Source organism: Triplophysa dalaica, chromosome 12 (assembly GCF_015846415.1).
Source record: "Triplophysa dalaica isolate WHDGS20190420 chromosome 12, ASM1584641v1, whole genome shotgun sequence".
In the NCBI taxonomy this organism is placed as follows: Eukaryota; Metazoa; Chordata; class Actinopteri; order Cypriniformes; family Nemacheilidae; genus Triplophysa; species Triplophysa dalaica.
Window position 1 is genome coordinate 6,124,285 of NC_079553.1, and position 23,215 is coordinate 6,147,499.

At 39.1% G+C, this 23,215-nt stretch overlaps 2 protein-coding genes across 2 annotated transcripts; both read left to right on the forward strand.

Moving 5' to 3' along the window:
* Positions 1–2,382: 2,382 nt before the first annotated feature.
* Positions 2,383–7,824, forward strand: tbrg4 (transforming growth factor beta regulator 4). Its single transcript, XM_056763484.1, has 12 exons — positions 2,383–2,459; positions 2,883–3,329; positions 3,418–3,599; positions 3,933–4,077; positions 4,255–4,429; positions 4,582–4,739; positions 4,892–5,002; positions 5,096–5,240; positions 5,379–5,621; positions 5,951–6,062; positions 6,156–6,270; positions 6,904–7,824. The coding sequence occupies exons 2-12, from the start codon at positions 2,940–2,942 to the stop codon at positions 7,003–7,005; spliced, it is 1,878 nt and encodes a 625-aa protein (XP_056619462.1). The 5' UTR covers positions 2,383–2,459; positions 2,883–2,939; the 3' UTR covers positions 7,006–7,824.
* Positions 7,825–10,522: 2,698 nt separating this feature from the next.
* nacad (NAC alpha domain containing) lies at positions 10,523–22,855 on the forward strand. The gene is made up of 9 exons (XM_056762526.1): positions 10,523–10,881; positions 15,824–20,425; positions 20,533–20,787; positions 21,004–21,092; positions 21,249–21,320; positions 21,431–21,577; positions 21,841–21,972; positions 22,058–22,180; positions 22,257–22,855. Exons 1-9 carry the CDS (start codon positions 10,797–10,799, stop codon positions 22,269–22,271), a joined length of 5,520 nt encoding a protein of 1,839 aa, XP_056618504.1. The 5' UTR covers positions 10,523–10,796; the 3' UTR covers positions 22,272–22,855.
* The last annotated feature ends 360 nt before the right edge of the window (positions 22,856–23,215 follow it).

The window sequence follows — 23,215 nt, forward strand, 5'->3', positions numbered from 1 at the left end:
AGAATCCTAACGCTTAACCCACTCAAATTCTGTCGTATCAATTTTCTTAAAAAAAAGATACTAAGAGATGTCATGAACTCTTGGCTTCTGGTGATTGAATCATTACCAGTGTAACTGACAGATACTTAACTTCACTTAACCTGTCCGACTAACTACCCCTCCTCTCTAATTAAAAGACATTCAACGCTCCTAAATTTTACAAGAGGGTAAGATCGAGTTTTAAAATGTCATTTAATGTGACTTTCTTCAAACGACATAATTGTATCTCAAGGATAACTATGTTTTAAAGCACCTAGAGGGACATTTCGGAAGATGATAGTTACAAATGACATCTGACTTGACTTACCATGAAGCATGTCAAAGTTCTGATGCTTGCATTTAAGATCGTAAAAAAGGGAGCAGCTGCTCTTCGTGTCTTATAATCTAAAACAGACCATTAACCAGGTAGGTACGTAAACTAAGGAGACCTTACAGAACGGAGCATAAATGATGGGATAAAGGTTCAGTCTGCGACTGTATCTCTCTTTTGCCTTCTCACTTGCTCTCTCGCTTTGTGAACAAAGTGCCACTTGATTGAGGTAGTTATTGAAACTGCTCTTTGACAAACTAGCAATAAGTGTTTACACTCTACATTCACATCTGGTCAAGCCTTCTTATTTATGAAAAAATGTTTCACTTGCACCTTTCTGTCTCTTAATCCAACACGGAAAGCAACAACCTTGTACCAAGTTGAACTTTTCCTTTGCTGTTGTCTGTCAATGTTATGCTGGGAGGAAAAAGATAGCAAGATTTACTGTACTCTTACGATTCTTTTAGGATGAAACTCAAAATGGCTCTCTTTACAAACCTGTGTATAATCTCCAGTCATAACATTCTCCCAAATGATCCAGTTCAATTTGACCTTTTACTACAGCAATATTTCAAAGGATTTGAACACCATATGATGTTACTACAAAAATATCTACAGTAAAGGAATATCTCAAGAAACAGTGTTGATTTTTTTCCGATTATACAACAATTAAAATAACTTAATGCTCTATTTATTTGTTTTTTATTTTTCTGTTACACCACACTACTATAGACACAGCATGTAGGTTGATTTAGACAATATCAATCTCTAAAAATGATGATGCAAAATCTCCATGTCAATGTTGTTCTGTTTTCGTCCTATTACGGAGTCCAAAAAAGACCATTATTGTTCATGTGAACACCCTGTTCCCATTAGGATATAACACCGCTGGGGTGGTTGATAAAAGATTGGATCAGTTCAATCAGTTACATTGTTTAGTGCACAAAAACTGGAGCTTTATGGCTGAGCTTCCCAATCACTAGATTCGCCCAAATATGATCTTAATCAAGACAGCCTTTTGAGAACGTAATAAGTCTGTGTCTTTTTTCATCATTCGAGATTATGTCTGATCAATAGGGATATCAAAGAAAAACTGACAATTCAAAATACAGATGATTTCTATCAATTTTTCCAAATAATAGCCTCCGCTATGCAAAATTCTGCATTATTAAACATAACACTGGAGTTCACCTTGTCTTCCAAATACTATATATGAACAAATCAATGTCGCCATCTTTTGGTGTTCTTGATGAACAGCTACCACTCGGTTTTCAGCTGTATTATATCAATACACTTTATATAATGTAATGTATAGGTACACTCTGAATAATGCTGTTTGTTAAGTATGTGTGTTAAAAGATTGCACTTATTTTCTGTTCTAACAAGACATAACCCTTATTACAACATGGAACAACCTTGATAAGGCGTCATTCATTCTACAGCACCTCATTGGTCGACACAAATGTTATATTATATATAATATATACTGTATTATATATAATATATATATAGTACAAATAACAGTTACCAGTATGTTTATGACCCACGGCCACGAACTACTTACACAATAACGTTTTTTTGTTCCTTGCCACAGGCTTGCTCACTGGGGGGTCTAAAGAAAAAAAACAATAGTTTAATTTAATTAATCCTAATCTACTTTGAATGTTGTGAAACGAACTATACAAATAAAAAAATCCTATGCATGATAAGAATACGTTTACGTGTACAGAAACTCGTTATCTACCTCTTTACAAAAGTATTCAACGTGATCGTATCAGCTTTTCTTGTTTATCGTGTCGGTCAAATTTAACTACCGACGTTTTTCTAGTTTATTCGACTGCGCAGAGCAGACCAACGTCAACGTATCGCGAGAGCGATTTGAATCCATAAGGAGCATTCTTTTCTCGAACTGCTATCGCGATATGTAATATCATACACTAACCGGTCTGCGCAGCTCCCCATGAAGTTCAATACACACTACGGAGACGAATGGCGACGCGCGGTTGAAATCACATGATACAGGTTCAATGACGCAAAATTTACGCGACTCCTGCTGGTTCTTCCTCCATGTGAATGTCGTCGCCGCTCTTATAAAAGCGTTTTTGACAAGGTAAGAAAGCGATGCTTGATTAATCGGTGCTATCAGCACAAGCAGCCTTAGCCATTATACATAATATGTGCGTTTAGCTGTGTACATTTATATTGAGGTGCAAGATATTATTGCTAATGTTGACAGTCACGTAACCAAAAGCCTCCCGCACGTCGGCAAGGTCAGAATAACGTTAGTCCTTAATTCAATGTAAGGCAGTTAGATCATTTTTAAATGGTAATCTTATTACCATATGACTATTAATAACTGATCTTAATGTGTTTTTCATGCAGTATAGTTTGTGCATGCTCAGTATTGTTAAAGGGGAAAGTGTTAATAAATAAGAAGTATTTAAATGGAATTAACTTTAATATCTTTCTGGTAATATTAATATTCTGTGATGTTCTATTCGCACAACTGAGACTTTTATTTTTCCATTTTTAGGTACTGGGGTCAGATTTTGAAATGCTTTGATAAGCTGTTGAAAACTAAGAGTTCAAAATGACTACCAGGCTGCTGAGCAGATGTGCACGACTGTTTGCTCGCTGCCCTCACGCCCGCATACAAGCCGCCACAATCCACCCCACAGAACCAGTGGGCCCGATGTCCTTGTCCTGGCATCAGCTTTCTGCCAGGAATCTCTGTCAGGGCAATGAACTGGCCAAGATGGAGGAGACACCAGTTCTTTATGAACGCACAGAACTAGTTGGGCTCGTTGAAAAGGCAGAAACGCCACAGGAAGTGCTTCAGTTGTGGGCAGAGCAGGGTAGCTCTGCAAGTGATGCGGCCAGATGTCTGGTGCAGCTGAGTCTGCGAGTCACAGAGAAGGGCGGGGAAGGAATTCTGCGGGATCCACGCTTTGAAAACATGCTGGAGACAGTAAACTCTCAGGTAACAATGACAACCAGTTGGGAATTTGATATTAGATTTTGATTGTCACTGATGCAGATGTTGAGATCTGTCTCTCTTTCTCTCTTAGGTGTCTTCGGTATGGAACGGATCTCTGGTAGCTCTTCTGCGTGCTCTCACTATGCTGGGTCTCCCCTCTGATGCCCCGCTATTCGGCTCGCTCCAGAACGAAGTGCTTTGGCGAATACGACGCCTCACTTACCGTCAGCTGACCTACCTGGTGGACTGGGTGGCATTTCAGCGCAGCAGAGGGTGGGGTTTACTTACTGACTTTTACAATAAGTTATCTTTTGAAAATCATAGACTGTAATAGGATTAAAATACTGAAATTTGTTAGAAATGGCTTTTTCCAAACTTCCACAACTCTCTCGGTGTACTTCTTTGAGATGACAATATTTCTGTGGAACTGTCTGATTTTAATAAGGGTAATCATGTTACATTTTTGTTTAGGCAGCGATACTTGGAATTTTTATACAAAATCATCCTTCAGATGTACATTTACTAATCATCTAGATCTTTATAACTAGCCAAAGCAGGCTTGTAGTTGCCAGTATCGTTTTGTAAAATTGCTTGTTTTTTTGAAAGGCAGGAAAATGAAGCTCTCACCACAACCGTGCTGAAACAACTAGAGCTGCGCTGGACAGAGCTGTGTGAGCCTCGTACCATCAGCATCCTCATGAGCCGTGCTTCATTTCTTACCCCCTCGTTCATGGACAAACTAGAGGATAAGGTAAACTGAAATTACTAAACATGCACACTTAATATGTGCTTTATTATAAGACCTTTCCCTGTCGTTTGCAGCTTTCCATTTTTACAATCTCACAAACCAACTACAGATTCAAACTCAGCATGTTGTATTAGGCTTGTTTTGCGTATCTAACACCGAACTCTATCTTCTGCTGTCCAGGCCCTGGAATTGGCTGAGAACTTCAATGCAGAGGATATTCGCAGGGTAACATTTGCACTGGCCTCCCAGAACAGGAGGGCCGTTCCTCTTTTACGTGCTCTCTCATATCACCTTAACCAGAAACCCTCCTCAGAACTGAAAACACCACTGCTGCTTGACATCGCATACGCTTATGGTCAGCGATACTTTTTCTTTCAAACACATTAAACAATCTTTAAGGAGTTTTGACTAAAAAGTGTAAAAATGAAAAAGAATTGATGTACGAAGTGTAGTTTTTTTTTAAATGTATGAAGTACATGCCTAATTGTGTCCTTTTTTTTTCTAAAGGTAAGCTTAATTTTCACCAGACGCATGTGCTCCAGAGAATAGCTGCAGAGCTGTTGCCTAGGTTATCAGAAATGAGCTCTTTCGATGTCACGCGATGTGCCAAGTCTCTTGCCTTTCTCAAGTGGCTCCACCTGCCTCTCTTTGAAGGATTTGCACAGGTTAGAAAACATGGCACCTCAGCTTTCTCACAGCTTGTATTCCTGTTGCATTGAATAAAAAAGCATTTTCCTTTTGATTAAAGACAACAAACGTTTTGTCTGGTTTTACATACAATCTTTGAATTTATATTTTCCTCCTCTGTTTATTTTAGCACTATGAGAGCAATAGTGTGAAGTACAGCACTCTGCAGGTCTGTAACCTCCTCATGTCTTTCGCCAAACTCAACTTTCAGCCCAGCAAAGTGGAGGAGTTTTACCCAAAGGTGACCCATAACAGACGTAACATTGTATTGGTATTATATGTGGCACGTGTTGTCTGAATTATATAAAAAAATGATGTCTTTGTTTGGTTGTAGGTACACAAAGCTTTGGAAGGTTCATTTCAGACTTTGGAGCCTTTTCTGAAAATGGATGTGGTTTGGTCACTCTGTGTGCTAAACCAAGCCTTACCTGATCACATTAGCTCTGTTACAAAGCCTGCCTTTCAAAAGAAACTTACAGGTTTGTAGAACTAACCAAAAATATTCTCTGGAACAAGAATCTGTATTTCCAATGTTCACCGAGATGCAACTTTAACATACGCTTTTGAAACAATTGATGGCAGTATAATCTCACTCTTTACTTCTATTCGGTCAACAGGTGGCAGTGTGGGTCGGATAGAGAACTATCGTCTTAAATTGCTTCATATCTCAGCCTATGCGCAGCTGGAGCCTCTAGGAGTCGCCGATGTCCCCACTGCTGTTCTGCTGCCAGCACCTCAGAACAAAGCGGGTTCCATCACCCCTCTGCAAAGTGGTATTCACACAGCTCTCCAGAGTCTGACCAACAGCAGGACGCAGGCTCTCCGCACTTCTGTCAAAACAGTGTACGGCTGGAAAATAGGTGAGTGTGAGCGATTCATTTTATTATATAGATGATAGTGTGTTGTATGACTTCCGAAAAAAATTATCTTCAGCACATTTTGTCTTAAATATCACTATTATATTTATAAAAAAATTACTTTGCAAGGAGCTGCTTTGCAGCAATAAAAAATTGTGAAAAGCTCCGTTGAAAAAAAATATATTTAAAAAAACAAAATGTAATGCTGAATGTCGAAATCATAGGTTTGATTCCATTTTATTGTCATTAGGAACTACACATATCATTGTGTATATGAACACATATAGTATTTAATGAATTAATCCGTGTTGGCTGATCCCCATATTCTCCAGATGGAGAGCTTGTGGTAGATTCAGAAAATAAGCCGATTGATCTGGAGAACCTGAAAGCCCCTCATTTACCAGGAGGTGGTGGTCCTGATGTATTGCCAACAGGTGCACGCCGGTGAGTGAAAGCACATCTGTGTATTATATGAACTGTGTTTTTACTGTTTCAGTAGCGTTACTGACAGTTTGAATATGTTTGTGTGTATTGCAGGATAGCATTCGTGGCTTGGGAGTATACAAACTTTTGTCTCAGGAGTAAGGATCTTTTGGGACGCTTTGCCATGCAAAAACGCCAACTACTGCTGGCTGGTTTTATAGTAGTTGAGGTGAGACTTCGAGGATGATGAGTAGTGAAAACATATTTTTGATATTAAAGCTGACAAATTGCCATTGTTTAAAACATACGACTTAAAAATCTCTTTGTTGCCTTTGATGCTGTTTTTTATATTTCACTGCAAGCAACTAAATGGCTCAAAAGACATCAATAATAATTTGAATGCATTAAATTAAAATATTGAAAAGAGTTCAAATTAGACCCAGTGAGTCATGAAATATTTTACTGTTTTCTAACTGGCAAAAACAACTTCTGTGTTAACGCTACCAGTGTAGTTAGCCTGATCAGCTCTATTCCTATTGTCGTACCAATTACCCGGCAGGCAGTCCCCTTTGGCTTTAGGTTATAAATAGCCACAGTTAGACAGAACTACAGAACAGAACAAAATCTCTGCCTGCTGCATGTAGGGCAATCCTGTTAGACTTTTGTCAGATGGAGATGGCTGGACTCACCTTGACTTCCAACTGAGCTCAAAGCAGTTGTCTATTTTCTGCCATTTAATACCAGCCAATTTAACAGCACAGAAATATTTGAAAAACAGAAAAACATTCTTGTTCCTTGGTTTTATATGCGTCTTGATTTTGGACTGTTGTGGTTCTTATTCTTCTCATGTGTCCCCCTGCAGGTGCCGTACTTCGAATGGGTGGATCTGAAATCTGATTGGCAGAAAGTGGCGTACCTGAAGGACAAGTTAGGGAAAGCCGTGGCTGAGGACATGGCTAAGTGAACCAAACCATCAAACCATCATTACCTTTTATGGCTTTTACGCTAACAGCACAGGCTGCTGAAGTCATCAGACCCGGGGCAAATAAACACGACTTGCAGATGAGGGAAAGACATTGAGTAATATATATATATTTATGCACGCATGCATAACAGAGCAACCACTACAGCACCATGCTCCAAACATCATGGTGGAATAAAAGAGTCAAAGTGCCTGGGAGCTGTGATTGATGTCGGTTTGAAAAGAGAACTGAACCTCCAGATATGCTCAGCAGATGCTTTGAAGCAACATAAAGTTGTGCATCCACTGCATTTCCGAATGGGAAATTAAGTGAAGGTGTGACGATATGACATGATGTTTACCACACTGGAGATCATATTTTATATTTATTTGTCATCATGAACAACATAATAAATTCACCATCCGCAGTACATAATAATAATAATGGCAGGCACCTTCTGTTTTTTTGATGCGTTGCTTAGACGACACTTAGGGCTTTCCTTGTTTCCAAGGAGACAGTTTTTAAGGTTAAACATATTTATGGAGAAGGTATTGCTCAGAAACTCCGAGATTTAGTACTTAAAATATACTTTCATTACAGCAGAAAGTACAACTTTGCAGTTACTGTTTATTAGTAAAGCTTGACATTGAAAACTGTTATATGATACCAACTCTACCTGCCTCACCTGATGTTTGTAAAATAGTGAATATGTTGTGATTTCACAAAAAATGTAACATGTAAACATATTTATCAGAAAAAAATATTTGAGAAATACAAAAGACATACTACGAAATAATAAAATGTTTTATCTGGATATTGTAGCGCTGTAGTCAGTATTCGGTTATTTGCTGTCAAGCTAAATTGAGGTTCTTTATATGTAGTAAGTCATTAAGAGAACATGAATTGAAAGAATTGAAGGTTATATCATATACCAAAGGCTGTACAGAAAGTATATTTTCATTTACCTCAAGCACCTCAGTGTGCGCATGGTGTATCATATTCATCATAGATCGCAGTGACTCATTGCTGTATTTTGGTGAAGATGTTTTCTCATAGTGGCTGTTTGTCAGCAGTCATGCTGTGGTGTTCTGTGACTCAGAGATGTTTTGAATGAGTGTAGCATTTTACAGAAAGATGAAACTGATCTTAATTTATCTGTATAATGTTTTGAGACGTCATGAACAGATGCTGAAATCTTTTGGTTTGCCGTGGTGCTGAGCTGATGTTGTGATTTAGACCAATCTGATGAACACATTTTAAAACAAGCATCTGTTTTATCAATAAATAAAAGAAAACATACAGAAGTTTCTGTGATGTAAGCTTAAATATACGGTGCCATTTACTTTCTCGCTAACATAATGCACCGGGTTTCGTGGTAATTTAGTACTCTTTGGAGAACAGTGGTTGGTGATGGTAATCATTCAGTATAGTATCCCCACCTTAAAACAATCACACTATACCGTGGTAATGCCACAGTATATTGTGCAAAAGCAAGCAGACTGGCTGAGTGTTCTGTTTTGGTGCTTCTGTGCCATTCGGACTCTCTAACCTGAAGGACTGGTTGACCCCAGCTTCGGTAAACTCAGTGAGATTCTATTATGCAGGGACCATTCTGAAGAGCCTTTGAGAATGAATGAGAGCTGAACTCTCTTCAGGCTCATCTTACTAGTACATGGGGAGGTGATGGGCAGTTAGACATATTTGTCACTTTGTTTGTATCATTTATTAAACTGTGACAGATGAACAAAATGCAAATGATTTTTCACAAAAAAATAAAAAATGTTATCTTTTGTTCACTCTCATGTGGTTTAAAACCTGTAAATGACTCTTTCTTCTGTGGAATATTTTGAGAAATGCCGTAGTGTTTTTTTTTGTCCAGACAATGCAAGTCAGTGGAACATTGTTGTTCTTCAAAATATCTTTTGTGTTTTAGAGAGAAAAGAAAATCAAATGGGTTTGGTGAGTAAATAATGAAATAGTTTTCACTAGTTGGAACTATCCTATTAATTAAGGGCAGACTTTACTCTTTTAAAAAAGAACACACCAACTTTGTTTTTTATTTTCAGATGCAAATTTTCTGTAATGATTTGAATATTTCTCTAAAATATCCATAAACCAAGTATTCTTTTGAAAACATTCATAGTTAACCCCCAAAAATATCGTCATCATTTACTCACCATGAAATCAAAACCGACTATACTTTTTATTGAAATTTTAATGTGTTTATTTTAAAAAGTTGATCTGTTCTGGCTAGTTTTAATGTGAAAAAAATGAATATTATCTGAAGGGCTCGCCGCTATATCTTCATGCCGTTTAAGGATCAAGAATTATGTGTTCATTCGTTTTGAAATCATTCCCCTTAATGGACAGTTTTGAGGGTTTCAGTTTGGAACAAGCACTCAGTACATTGTTCTCAACCCAAAATGCAGCAAATTTATCCTGTTGTGCAGCTATAATACCTATGCAAATGTCATGTTTACATTCTGTGCTTTTTCATTTTATTCCACAAAAAAACATCTATGGCATGTAGGTACATTTGATAATTATACATATGAATTTGACATAATGAATTACCCGATTAGATGCAAAGTCCGGCATGACTTTCTCTTTCTGTATATGGTGTGTAAACATTTGCAGTCCAATTGATAGCTAAGTTCTTTAAAATTCCAGCAAAAGTCCAGATTGTTTGAAAAAGAAACTGAGAGTAAAAAGACGTAGGAAATTCCCAAAGTCTTGCCACTACCGGAACCTGCTGAATATTGGATTCCCTTTCTGAAAACATCCATGAGTTCTCCCCCACAGTTGCCGTGGAAACATAGGCCTGTGTGCTGAAGCTAAATTTACTGCAGTGTCCCTCACTCTGACTTTTGCGAAGCTCGGTTTCATTGATTTTCAAAGCTGTTATGCGGTTCTTTTCGTGCACACCTGCAACAATTCCATAGGAATTATATTTCTACAACCTGCCATTTTTACAAAAACAGTACCACAATGTTTTCATGTTCCTTAAAATACATTATGAGTTTTATAGGTTATTTAGCATAAATATTTGCTTAATTATATAAAACATGTCTTTCCATAACAACCTGTCTGGTGGGACAAGCCCTTCTTAAACCCATGATGCTAAAATGGATGTCGGATGTTGTACTTTCTGGGAAGCAACGGCGTACCTATCGCTTCTAATAAAGAGAGCGATATGAACACTAAGATCTTATTCTGTTCCTCTGCAGTATGATCATATAGCTGCTTATTAAATTAGATACATCTCTCTTTTTCCTGTCTAACATCTCTCTCTGTCTTTTTGTATGCAGTGTTTTGTGTTACTCTCATCCAGCCTCCAAGAGATAGAGAAATCTGCTGACATCATTGTCCAAGACCCACTTACCGAAGAGAGAGGAGGATGGAGGGAGTGAGAGAGGGAGGGAGGAAGAGAGAGGACGACGGAGGGAGGGAGAGCGAGAGAGGTTACGAAGCAGCAGTGTGGAAGGGAGGGGTGAAAAGAGAGAGAGAGAGAGAGAGCGTCAGATTGGGACGGGCTCTCTCGTAATCAGATAGAATACTGCAGCTCACGCTCAGATATCCCATGCTGTTACCGGTGTGGCTTTGCAGCCCCCTCTCTCTCACACGCACGTATCCTCACTGGCATAAATGCAGACGCACTGAACACGGATCTTCTTGCGCACGCACTGGAAGGCATCTGAGGAGGCAACAGCCTACTCTCATTTCTCTCTACTGCGTTCGCTGGCTCCTGTTGGCTGGTTTTTAGGGAGTGCGTCAGAGGCTGTGGCACACGGATATGCCTGGTGAGACCGCACATCGGAGCGGCCCCTCGCAGGGCCTTGTGGACTCCGGAGATACACAGTCAGAGCTACTGGGACCAGGTGAGCAAACACTTACACATTATCATAGCATGTAACATCAGCGACAAGAACAGGGATAGAGTGAAATATTGGATTTGTGCATGAAGGATGCATGATTGACAGAAGGACAGCAAGATGGGAAGAGAGGAATCAGAAAGAGATCCAGCCGCACCCTGAAGCATCGTTCAGCATAGTCTAAAAAGCATTGTGTGCATTATGTGGTTGTAGTACACACACGCACACACACACACACACACAAACACTCCTTCTGCAATAACAGGAGCATGACACAGCATCACTCTCAGGACCCCAAGTTACAGCATCAGTTCAAATCAAGGCCGTAGAACAAGTGCATAGGTGTCCATAGCACGCCTGCATGAAAATGGCACTGATCTGATTTTGAATAAGATCGTAATGCTGCAAGTATGTGTCTGTTTGTTGTGAAAAAAGGACGAACTATGCCCACTAGTCACGACACTGCGTTATAACTGAGCGTAACAGTGTTACATCAGCTGTGTTGCAGTGTGTGCAAACACGCAGCTTTTGTTATGCTGTTGAAATGATCTAGGCATATGGTTTAATATATGTCACCAGTCAGTGATGGAGGTAATAGTCTTGTTGCAATGGAGAACGAAATATTTTCAAAATGACGATGCTGGGATGAGTGTTAGACACAATCAACATTGATTAGTTATAAATAATAAATGAATCAACTGGAGAATGAACCACAATTTGCGAAAAGTCATGGAAATTTCTAGTAACCGTACGGACGTGAATGTGTGTTTGATTGAGTGGAAAGATCGCCCTAAAAATTAGAACCCCCACGTGTGATAGTTTGTGTGCCATCTTTAGATGGCTGAGCTAATAAAGAAAAGGTAATAAGACCTAGGACACAGGCCCTCTGTGGAGTTGCTCAGTCCACCATGTTTCTGAAACACAACACTGTATAAGGCATGATGGGACAGTAACAGTTGGGGTAAATGATGATAAGGGTGTGGTGAATCACTGCTTTGTGGAATATTACACAATTCCTTACAAACCGGGTGATAATGTGTTTTATTGTCAGTATTAAAATGTTTGTCAAATGTAATGTAACATATTTTTGGATGGATGGATGGATTTTTGATAAATACAGCTCATTCACTGAAACATGCAATACAAGTCCTTTCAAGCTGTATTGAAAAAAGATGAATAATAAATTAGAAATAAAAAGATTTTCGTTCCTTTCATCTACATCTAATTATTTGCAATTTGTTGAGATTACTGTGCTTTTTAAAAAGTGAAGTCATTGCGTAAAGTACCAGAAATTGAATAGCTTGTTGGTACTTTGCAGTATAAGAGTAAGATAAGCTAAGTGGATGTTGATCGGGTTTGCTTGGCCAGATTCCATTCAGTCCTTGACGATTACGTCACACACAACAAGGGATCAGACAGGTCAGGCATTAGATGATCAGACTATTAGGGTCAATTTGTCTGAGATGAAGGCTTGTCTCTTTGACTCCTATGAACCATGAATTAACACTGACAATTTTAGAAATATATCTGATTTACAAACTGTATTTCTAAAGTCATACTGCAGCCTGCACCTGCCATTCGGGAGCCTCTTTTTAATGTTTCTTTTGATCAGAGCTCAAAGTTGCTGTCTTCATCATTTTATTTCTAAATCTTTAGTAATGCATGTTTCTTAGCATTGTAGTGACTACACACAGAGAATAGGAAATAAGTAAAGTGGTAAAGTCTCGTTCATACAAGAATGATAACTATAACCAAAAATATTGATCTTACTCTGAGAACAGTGCAATGACAAAAGTGACACAGAAAACCAATGTCATTGGGATTACATTGTATGTTTCCCAGCGTATGCTAATCAAAACAAATCCTTTAATGAATGAACAGAATGTCATCATTCATTGATGTGGACAGCCATAAGACTTTTTCTTATTAAGTGCATCTGTTACATGCAAAAGGAGACCTAGCCCTACCTACTGAGATTGGTTTCTGCCGAGGTTTTTCTCCATTAATTCATTATTGGAGTTTGTGCTCCTCACCACTGGGCCGTGTTGGCTTGTTCACCGGGAAACTGCTGATATTAGATTAGTTCAGGCCTCTGTAAATTCCATTAACATTGCCTTATTAAAATGGTATTAATCTTAATTTATTTCAACCTTCTTCTGTTTTTTGCTGTTATTGTTTTGTTTTTCTTCCTGTAAAGCTTCTTGGAAAACCATGCAACATTATAAAAAGCTCCCATTGAAATTAAAGACTCCCAAATTTATACCTCAAGAAACTTCATGGAGTTTCTCAGTTGTGTTTTTATATAAGCATCATTTATTTTCAGCTTTTTTCCCTAAAATTGCATTGGAGAAATGAAAAAAGAAACAAATGAGACAATTGTTAATAGGAAGATGATTAAAATGTAAAATGAAGGTAGATTATAGAAGTAACATAATCTGGATATGGGTAAATTTGATAAGAAATTATATCAGTTTGAGATGTCGAGATTTCTTCTTAAGCTCTAATGGAGACGTATGTGAGATTTCTGTCTCTAATTAAAATATCAAAGAGATCTTTTCTGTGCTTTATCTTATGAGAGAAAAAACACTGTGCTGTCAAAGTTCACAAGCACTTTAAATTCTTTTTTATTTGTTTAATATTTGCAAAACCCAGTGACAAACGTAAAAAGTGACTAATAATAATCATTTTTGGCAACAAAAAGAAGTGTTTTTGCTATGTTGTTATGATCACCGGATGAGAGTTGAATAACAGTTTTAGATTTTGCATCCAAATGAGGTGATAACTCTGGCAACATCTGCTCATCGTAGCAGGCAAACAGTAGGGGTCTGAACGAAGGGTACTTAAGAAAGAGGTCAGAAACACAAAAACAAACAAACAGTACTGCAACTTCTGTTAGAGAGATGCCCTGAGCAACCTGAAACAAAGTGTGCAAAAGACTCTTTCACACACATACATAAACAGAACAAACATATTTCTAGTTGTTGTTTCGTCCCATTACAATTTGGTTTTGCAGATGATGTTTTGAGGCAACAAAGGCCATTCTTACTCCTGCACGCACACACACAGCTTTGCATACAGCTCAAAAACAGTGCTGCCTTGTGCAGAAAACAGAAGGAGTTATGACGTTATGCATTCGAATCATGACTAAGCAGAACAATCAACCTACAGTCACACATACACGAACTGTTAAGCACCCACATGCACAATGTAGCCAAATGTTTTGGAAAATAGACACTGATATACACTGTTATGTAACAGTAATGTGCATTGGATTTCTAGGACACACAAAGAGGATACAGATAGTGATATATATGATGAGAAAGCCAAAGAATGTAAAAGAGTGAGAGAAAAACACAAATAGAGGTTAAGAGGATGCGTAAAGTGGTTTCGTAAATGCATGAAAGGTATGTTTGCTATCCAACTTTACATTACATGATATGTGGCTGTTTTAGGGGGCTCTGCTTGCCAGATTTTAAAAACAAACTTAGAAAACCTTTATTTACCTTAATTTTAAAATCTTTTTTTGAAAATGATTATACATAATACGTATCAGTTTTCTTGACACATCATTACGTAATGAAACTGAGAACATTAATAGAACAGTATGAGTCAATGTCAACAAGGAGAGGATGATAATTCACACACCGAGTCTTTTGGAAGGTCATTGGGACACAGGGAGAATTAGTGAAAGGGAAGTGAACAGAATAAAGAATCTAACAGCTCTTTATTTTGCCGCAGACGTACCTGTCGAGCTTGTAATCATTGAGGTGTGTTAATAGCTGAGAGGAACTATGCCCCACAAATCATATTAGAAAAACATGAACACACAAATACTGCTTTCATGCATCTATTGAGCATAATGAGCTGTCAGCGCCTCATAAAATAAAATCCCTCTGCAGCAGTTATCTCCCACAAGTACTTCCCGTTCTGAAATAAATATCTCTTAATTTTAGGACAAACTGATTCTATTTTCCTTAAATAGGAACATCATTCATTTCAACTAAATAATGGCTAAAAAAAATCTCTTCATAGATTGTCCGTTTATGAGGCTATCACTTCAAGAAGGTAGCGTGCACATATAAAAAAATAATAGCAATGCAATTGTCCTTGCAAGTCTTGGATATATGTCTTAAAGAGTTCCAAGCTTACACAAATTGTATACCACTGTAATACCATGCTCCCTTCAAAGTGAACTTCAAATGACACTTAAATAAAGGTATTAAAATCCAACTCAAGTGCTCTACCCTTCAAAGTGTATAGTCACATTCAAATGGAATACATCCATATTGTGTGTGCATGCAGATGTGTTAGAAAACCAGAGATTTCTGCTGACAGTGCTGCTTATTCTGCTTCCTTTAAAATCCATGCTGTCACTCTGAGATTGCCATGCAGGCAGAAAAGCCTTGTTTTCCAAAGACATTCAATTGCTCTGTGGACATTAAAATTCTCCCCACAGGGCTGACAATTCAGGCCTCATCACATACCAAACATCACCTCTTTTCTATTTATGTTACTGACAGTATTAGGCTTTAATATTATTATCATATAATACCATGTTTTACTGCCTGCTCAGTTTGGTTGTACCAATTGTGTGTAAACTATTTATACATTTATCTGCATGCAGATGACCTTTTGTGGTATTGATTTGAAGTACAGCATTTAATATTTCATACACCAAGAGATTAAAATGACACAATATAGAGGGATAAAAGGAGATCTATCTTTGAGGGGACTTTATCAGTAAATTTCTATTTCCATTCCAAAGAAAGAAAAGTTTAATAAATGTATAATAAGCTATATGTTGCTGTTATCATGTATTATCATGGAGGATTATATTTGTTATAATGGTAATCTTTTTTGGCCATGATTTATAAACATAGTTTCTTTAGTTTTTTTAGTTTTTTTTATAAACAACCACTAAATGCAATATTTTTCCCTAACCTTTCAGATCTGTCTGGTCAAACATCCAGCTCTTCAGCCTCAACTCCAACTGACAGCGCCTCCAGTCCTTCTCCTAGCAGCCCTCCCAAAGTCTCCCCACTCTATACACCATTTGGTCCCCGTCTGGTAATGGCCAAACCAGCCACTTCTCCTCGTCCACAGCCTGAGGGTGCAAGCTTTGAATTAGAAGGGTGGTCTGGAACCATCAGCCGATCAACAGGCCGGTTCGGTAGAGGAGCCTGCAGACGAGGTCCTGTGAAAATGGAACGGATTAAAGTCCTAACTGGAGCAGAAATAGAAAGTGACTTTCAGGAACCAGAGACCATGGACACAAGGGTAGTAATGGGGCAAGAGGCGCTACTGAAAAATATGGAAACACAGGGTGGAATGCCACTAGGAAAACAAAGAGTCCAAGAAACAATTTCAGGTGACCAGACCTCAGAACCTTCTAAAAAAGGTCAAATGGGACTTGATGAGAAAGCAAAACTTGACACTGGTCAACTGAATCCCATTGTGAACCAGGTCATAAGTTTGCCTTCAGCCTCAGAATCTGAGAGAATTATTGGTCAGCTACTTGAATTTCCAGTCCTAGAGCCCAAAGTAAAAGGTGCAGATTTGATCGACAACAGCATCCTTTTCACAGACAATGAGGGAGAGCCTCTGTCTTTATCTCAGGGTGAAGTGCCTTCCTTGTCATTTTCAGAGCCTACCTATGTTGTTGACCCACAACGCATTGGTCTCCTCCCAGGACTTGATCCTGACCGCTATTATACAGCACCTTCTACTCCTATTAAGATGGCTTACTGCTCACATCTCAAACAACAATGGCGACCAGGCAGCCCGAGCCAAAGTCCCGGTTCCCCAACTGATGAGTCTGACCTGTGCTCTCCTCCTACCTCCCCCTCCGGCTCCTACATCACAGCTGAGGGCGGCAGCTGGACCTCCTACACCTCTAGCACCTCCCACTCCTGCTCCCCGAATCTAACAGCAGAGGCAGAGCTACAAGAAGCTCCTGCTTGCTATGTCGGGTCCCTCTCAGAGATTGGAGACGAATTTGGGGATGAGCGAACTGGGACTGAGAGAGAAACTTGCCTGTGTAAACCAAACATACCAGAATTGTTAGAAGATGTTGCCTGTGAGGTGGAGATGCTTACAAGAGAAACATCCAAGCCTTGTTGGGTAACAGAACATGACAACACACATGCCAACAGGACCAGACACACAGAGTGCCATGAGGAGGCAAGGCTGCCTGGAGGCTCTCGGGGGTCAACAGAGATCCAGAAACCCCCTGATGTAACCCAAGCTTTTAATGATCCAGATCATAGTCTGAAACTGGTTTTTAATGCATGTGTGTCAGATCCCCTTGAAGGCCTGAACCCCACTTTGACAACAGAGGATAATGAAACAACTGCAACTGCACTCGACACTGGCAGAACAACCCCTGTCTCCCTCTCGTCAGAGACAGCAGATATAGACAGTAACAGCTTTAACCTTGACACAGGTTCCTTTGCTCCTCTGTTCCATGGGTACTCTATGGAGGATGGACCTGGGGGTGATCCAATGATTCCTGCTTCTATGCTGCCTTTCCATGGAAGCCTCATATTCCAGGCAGATTCCGTGGAAATAACCCTGTTCCCTACAGAAGATGACACTGGCAATGAAGAAGATGCATATGCTGCTGGAGAGGAGGAAGCAGATGTAGATGAGTATGATGATGAAGAGGATGAAGACTGTGGTTGTGATGAGGATGACAAAGATAAAGACAATGCTGCACAACAGCAAGAGGCACCTTGGAGGGGTGAAAGGACAGTGGAAGACCCCAATGAGGATGACACATCAGCATCTTTCCTCAACTCACTTTCAGAGAACTCAATAAATGAGGGAGTAGATGAGTCCTTTGCTTATAAGGATGACACTGAGGAGTCAATTGATTCCACATCTTACAATGAAGATGAAGATGACCATCTGTATAGCACAGAGAAGCACGCTGAACTTGCCCAAGCATTTCCTGGACCAGATGAAGCAGTGCAGTCAGTAAGCCATGCCAAACCAGAATCCATTGGCAGTGAGAGTGAAATGGAGATATCCTCTGGATCACCTGAGCCTCTGAATGTAGATTTGCAGGGACATGTACCAGACTGCAGTGTTCATGATGAAAGTGTTATAAAATCACAAAGCACAGAAACAGAATCACTGAAGGGTGTGCTTTTAGAGGAAGTGACAGCAAAGAATAAAGTACACAAGGAAGGCAACCAGAGTACAGATGCTTCAACAGTCAAAGTCACTGAAGAGAAAGGACAGCTGACCATCAGTGATCCAACATCGTCAGTTGATCAAGACAAAGCAATGGAACAATATAGTAGAGCAAATTTCTGTGTGGCAGGTGCCAAAGTAGCTGATAAGTGTAATGAAACTAACGCAGAAGATAAGCAGGAACTAGATCAGAAAAATGGAAATAGCATTGAGTTTATGGATACATCTTCACAGCTGGCTGAAACAGCAACCAATGACCTAAACAAGGGAGTTCCTCAACTGACATATCTTGATGAATGTAGTCCCACAAACATTCCAGTCTGCGCTTATCCTGAACTGTCCGATGTACCAGATAATTTAACTTCAACCGATGTTTTACCATTTGAAAGATCCATAAATCAAGATAATCTGACAGAGAATCAGCCTGGCAATGATGATCTTATCCCAGGCTCTCAAAATATGTCCTGTTTCACATACAGCACACTTGTTATTTCACCAAAGAAAGAGAACTCACAAAACAGCATGATCGAAAATGAGCTTTACTCTGAGGGTTGGACACCTCTCTCAAGAGATTCCTTGTCCTTGGGCGAATGCTGTGACTTTGAGGCTGAGAATCTGCTTATGTGTGAGTTGGCCAGATCAGTGCACAGTAAGGGTGTGTCTGTAGCTCATAACATTGCTGCTGGGGATGACATCATGGGTGATGATGAGGACAACAATACTTATTGTGACCTCCAAGAGAAGATGGCAGACATTGACGTTGGTGGTGTTGAGTCAAACATTGCCAGTTGGAGATCCATCCAGGATCTTTCAGAGGCAGGAGGTGGTGAGGATGATGCAAATAACCTTCAAAATCCAGACAACAATCAACTTATTCATTGCAGTTCTGAAAGGAGTCTGGTGGCATCGTGGAATGATCCAGAAACTGGTTCATCCAAACTTATGATGAATATGCTTTCAGATAATGGAAAGGAGGTGAAAGATCCGACTCAGAACACAGACTTTAACATTCCAGAGGACACACACAGAGATGAAAGTGATGAAATATCTTCCAAGCAGATGCCCCAGGATGTACAGTCTTGTCAAAGACCTGAGAAAGTTTCATCATCAGACATTTCCAAAGTAGATATTTCTGAAACTACTACACCAATGACTAAGACAGTAATTTCAGAAAATCTTGGTCCTGTTTTAGATCAATATCATGCAAACTTAGCAAACACTAACTCTGTCAATGAAAACAAGCTCATATTCAACTTACAAGGAGGATCATTCGGCACATTTACCCCCAGAAAGAAATCAACTGAATTAAAGATTCCTGGTTCATCAGAAGCTACAAAACAACATAAAGAGACACCTTTACGTTCCAATGACAAGACTCCTGAAGCTGTAGGAGAAAAAGTAAAGCAACCAGAGGCAAAAATAAAAAACGAAGAGCTTAATGATGAAGGTAAAACAGCTGTGAAACAACTCCATGGGCAAGAAACTATAACGGACCCCAAAGATCAGAAGAGAGCTGAAATTGTCTCGCATATTGTAGATGACAAGGAAATAAAAACATTTCAGAAGACAGAGGTACAAGACTTTACAGACAATGTTCCTTTTCTGGAGAGCAACAAACAACTTTCTGATGCTGAAAGAGATGATGGAACGCAAAAAACAACTATGCAAAATGCTAATTCAAGTCATGGCACCAAACCAAAGGTATTGTGTGCCCTTGAAAACAACAAAGCAGATTCAGGCTCAAAGGATAAAAAAGCGATCCAGCGCAAAGAGAGGGAAACTAAAGCTACAGCGAGTCAGTCAAAAGAGATGATGCAAAAAGTGGATGTCTCTATAGCAGAGAAACCTGAATCTCTTCAAACCCAAAAACAATCAATTTTTCACTCCTCTGACTCTAGCTTTATTGATCGAAGAGAGTCTGTGGTCTCAACAAAAACAACAGTCCTTACAAAGCCTGATGCTCAAGATCTTTCAGACAGTGTAGCTGGTTTGAGAGAAAGCACAAGAGACATCAATGACAATCATGTAGGGCGCTGTCCATCACTCAAGGTGGAGGTCTCCCCAAAACGTGCATCCTCAGATGTCCAGGAGGAGGACCTTTCTACCCCTATACAGGAGTCACAGCCTACACAGAACGCGTTTGAAACATCTGCTGTCTTCTCTCACATTCAGCAAGCTTCAGACAAACCCATTCAGCCTGACCCTCGTCCTCTTCAACCCACAAGAATTAGCAGAAGGGAATTCTCAGCTTGGGAATCAGAACAACCACCAACTTTGCTTCCTATTCAAGACACATACCATCATGAGGGTAACAGAACAAGCCATGCCAAGACATGCAGACATGAAAACCCTCTAGGTAAAGTTTAGTTTGTTGGATAATTTTTTGTATTAAATGCATGTTGGATGTTTTTGACCAGGAATGGTTGTCGTTAAATTACATACGTTATCGTTTTTTTAAAATAGTGTGTAAAGGACACCTGAAAGAGCCGTCCCAACCTACAACATCTATTGGACAAAGAGGCAGTACTGAGACAGCTCAGAGAACGTTGAATCAGTCAGATGAAAGGGAGCTCCTACCGTACATCAGTCCAAGACCAGACTACTTGGCAAAAACTCAACAGGCCCATGCAGAGCGCCACAGTAAAGAGCAAGATTTGTGTCCAATTAGCTACAGATCAAAAGGCTGTGATGACGTGGGTCTCTCCTTCAAAAACAACAGTAAGTGCATCATCTGCTTTAGCCATTAAGCATCAGCAAATTTCAGAAGTGTTTTCTTTATGGCCTTCAGAAAAAAAAAAATCTGCTGCTTGTATATATATTACACACATCAGAAAGTCTTGCTAAATCTCTGCAATCGTGCACAAAACAAGTATACTGCACAATAAAGACGTATTGTTCTACACCTTGGTTTATTTTCTCTATTGTCTCATTTAGTATGTTTAGGTAATGAAACGGATAGTGACGGTTCAGTTCCCGCGCTAGAGGAACCCAGTGGACCCATGCTAAGACCCTCAAACCCACAGGTGGGCTGAAGATTTACGAGCTTTAAAAACTGCATTACGTGTATACAGTAACCCACGATACAGTACACAAGCAAGACTCCAAACCTCAAACAAGTGTGTCAGTTTACATTTCCCTCTCTGTTGTGTACTCATCATCCTGCTTTATTTATTTCTCAGTTACCACATTCTCCTGCGGATGAATCAGTGAGCAAGGCTAAGCAGAGTCGAAGTGAGAAAAAAGCACGGAAGGTGGGACTGTTGTCTACAGTATATACCATATAAATGAAAAATACTGTATTGTGGATATAACCTCTTACTTACTCATGTTTTCCTCCATGTTGTTGTCTTGTCATAACAAGGCGATGTCAAAGCTCGGGCTGAAACAGATCCATGGAGTGACACGCATCACAATTCGGAAATCCAAGAACATTCTCTTTGTTATCAGCCGTCCAGATGTGTTCAAAAGTCCTGCATCAGATATTTATATAGTGTTTGGAGAAGCCAAGGTTGGAATTATTTTTACATTTTTACAGTAGGTTTTCCAAATGTGCCATGTGATCAGCAAAATATTTTTTTTAACAAAAACATGACAGAATTTTTTTATATTAAAATATCTATAAATTTATCCTACAAAAGAACAGTTTATCATAAAAGTCATAAAAATTAAATGAATATAGCAAAAACCTACAACATAACTTTAAACTCAAATTTTCAGAAAATGTTCATATGTTTAGTGTTCATTGATTTATCAGTGTTTTTTCTTTATCAGATCGAAGACCTGTCACAGCAGGTACACAAAGCAGCGGCAGAGAAATTTAAGGTTCCCCTCGACCCCTCACCTCTGCCGTCTGACATCACACCAAGTCTGACCATAAAGGAAGAGAGTGAGGAAGAAGAGGAGGTACAAACATCTATTTCTGTATTGCGACTGATGGAATGATGTAAATGAATTCTCCTTAACCTGATTCTCTTTCTGTGTTACTAAGCTCGACGAGGGAGGGCTTGAGCAGAGAGATATCGAGTTGGTTATGGCACAGGCTAATGTGTCTCGAGCTAAAGCTGTCCGTGCATTGCGCCACAATAAGAACGACATTGTCAACGCCATCATGGTGAGAGATTGTTTAACTTTCGGTATTAAGTGTTTTAACAGCCTGTGTAAATTATTACATCTTATGTCTTTTTTAGGAGCTGACCATGTAGAAGAGGATTAGACATCTTCTCCCTTTTCGTGTTTTCCCTTAAAGGGACAGTTCACCCAAAAAAAGAAAATTCTATCATCTTTTACTTACCCTATAGCGGTTTCAAACCTGTATAAATTTCATTGTTTTGCTGAACACAAAGAAAGATATTTGGAAGATTGTCAGTAATCAAAACGGATCTGACCCTGTTTACTTTTCATAGTAGCGAACATAAATACTATGGGAGTCAAAAAAGGATGAGATTGGTTTGGTAACTAACATTCTTCCAGATATCTTTCTTCATGTTTAGCAGAACAAAGACATTTATACAGTTTTGGAACAATCTTTGGGTGATGATAGAATTTACATTTTTGGGTGAACTGTCCCTTTAAGTAATGCTGCTATGTTGCACCGCTCAAATTCCTGCTGAAATAAATCTGTCTCAACCAGAGCTGCTCGTTTCCCAACCTTATCTCGTCTCATCCATGCACCTTATTGAAAAATTGGCAAACTATACAATCGTCATGTGTTTTAAACATTTAATATTGCAAAATTGGCTCAGTTGGTAGAGCAAATGATTGTAGAAATAAAAGCTGATATCCTCAAGATTGTTGGTTTGAATTTGATTTAAATATATTTAGAATATCCACAGGTTATCTCCTATTTTTCAAACACAATTGCTAAATTGTACACACACCAGATGACGCTGTATATACATTCAAATGAATAGACTTGTGATTTAAAAAGAAGCTTTGTTTTTGTGTGGGTGTAGTGATTATAATCAGCATATTAGTGATTTTCTCATTAAGTGAATTTAAAGGGATAGTTCCCCCCAAAATGTAAATGTTGTCATCATTTACTCTTTCTCAAGTTGTTCCAAATCTATATAAATATATTTGTTCTGCTGAAAACAAAGAAAGATATTTGGAAGAATGTTAGCAACTGACATTTCTGGGGCATGAAAGA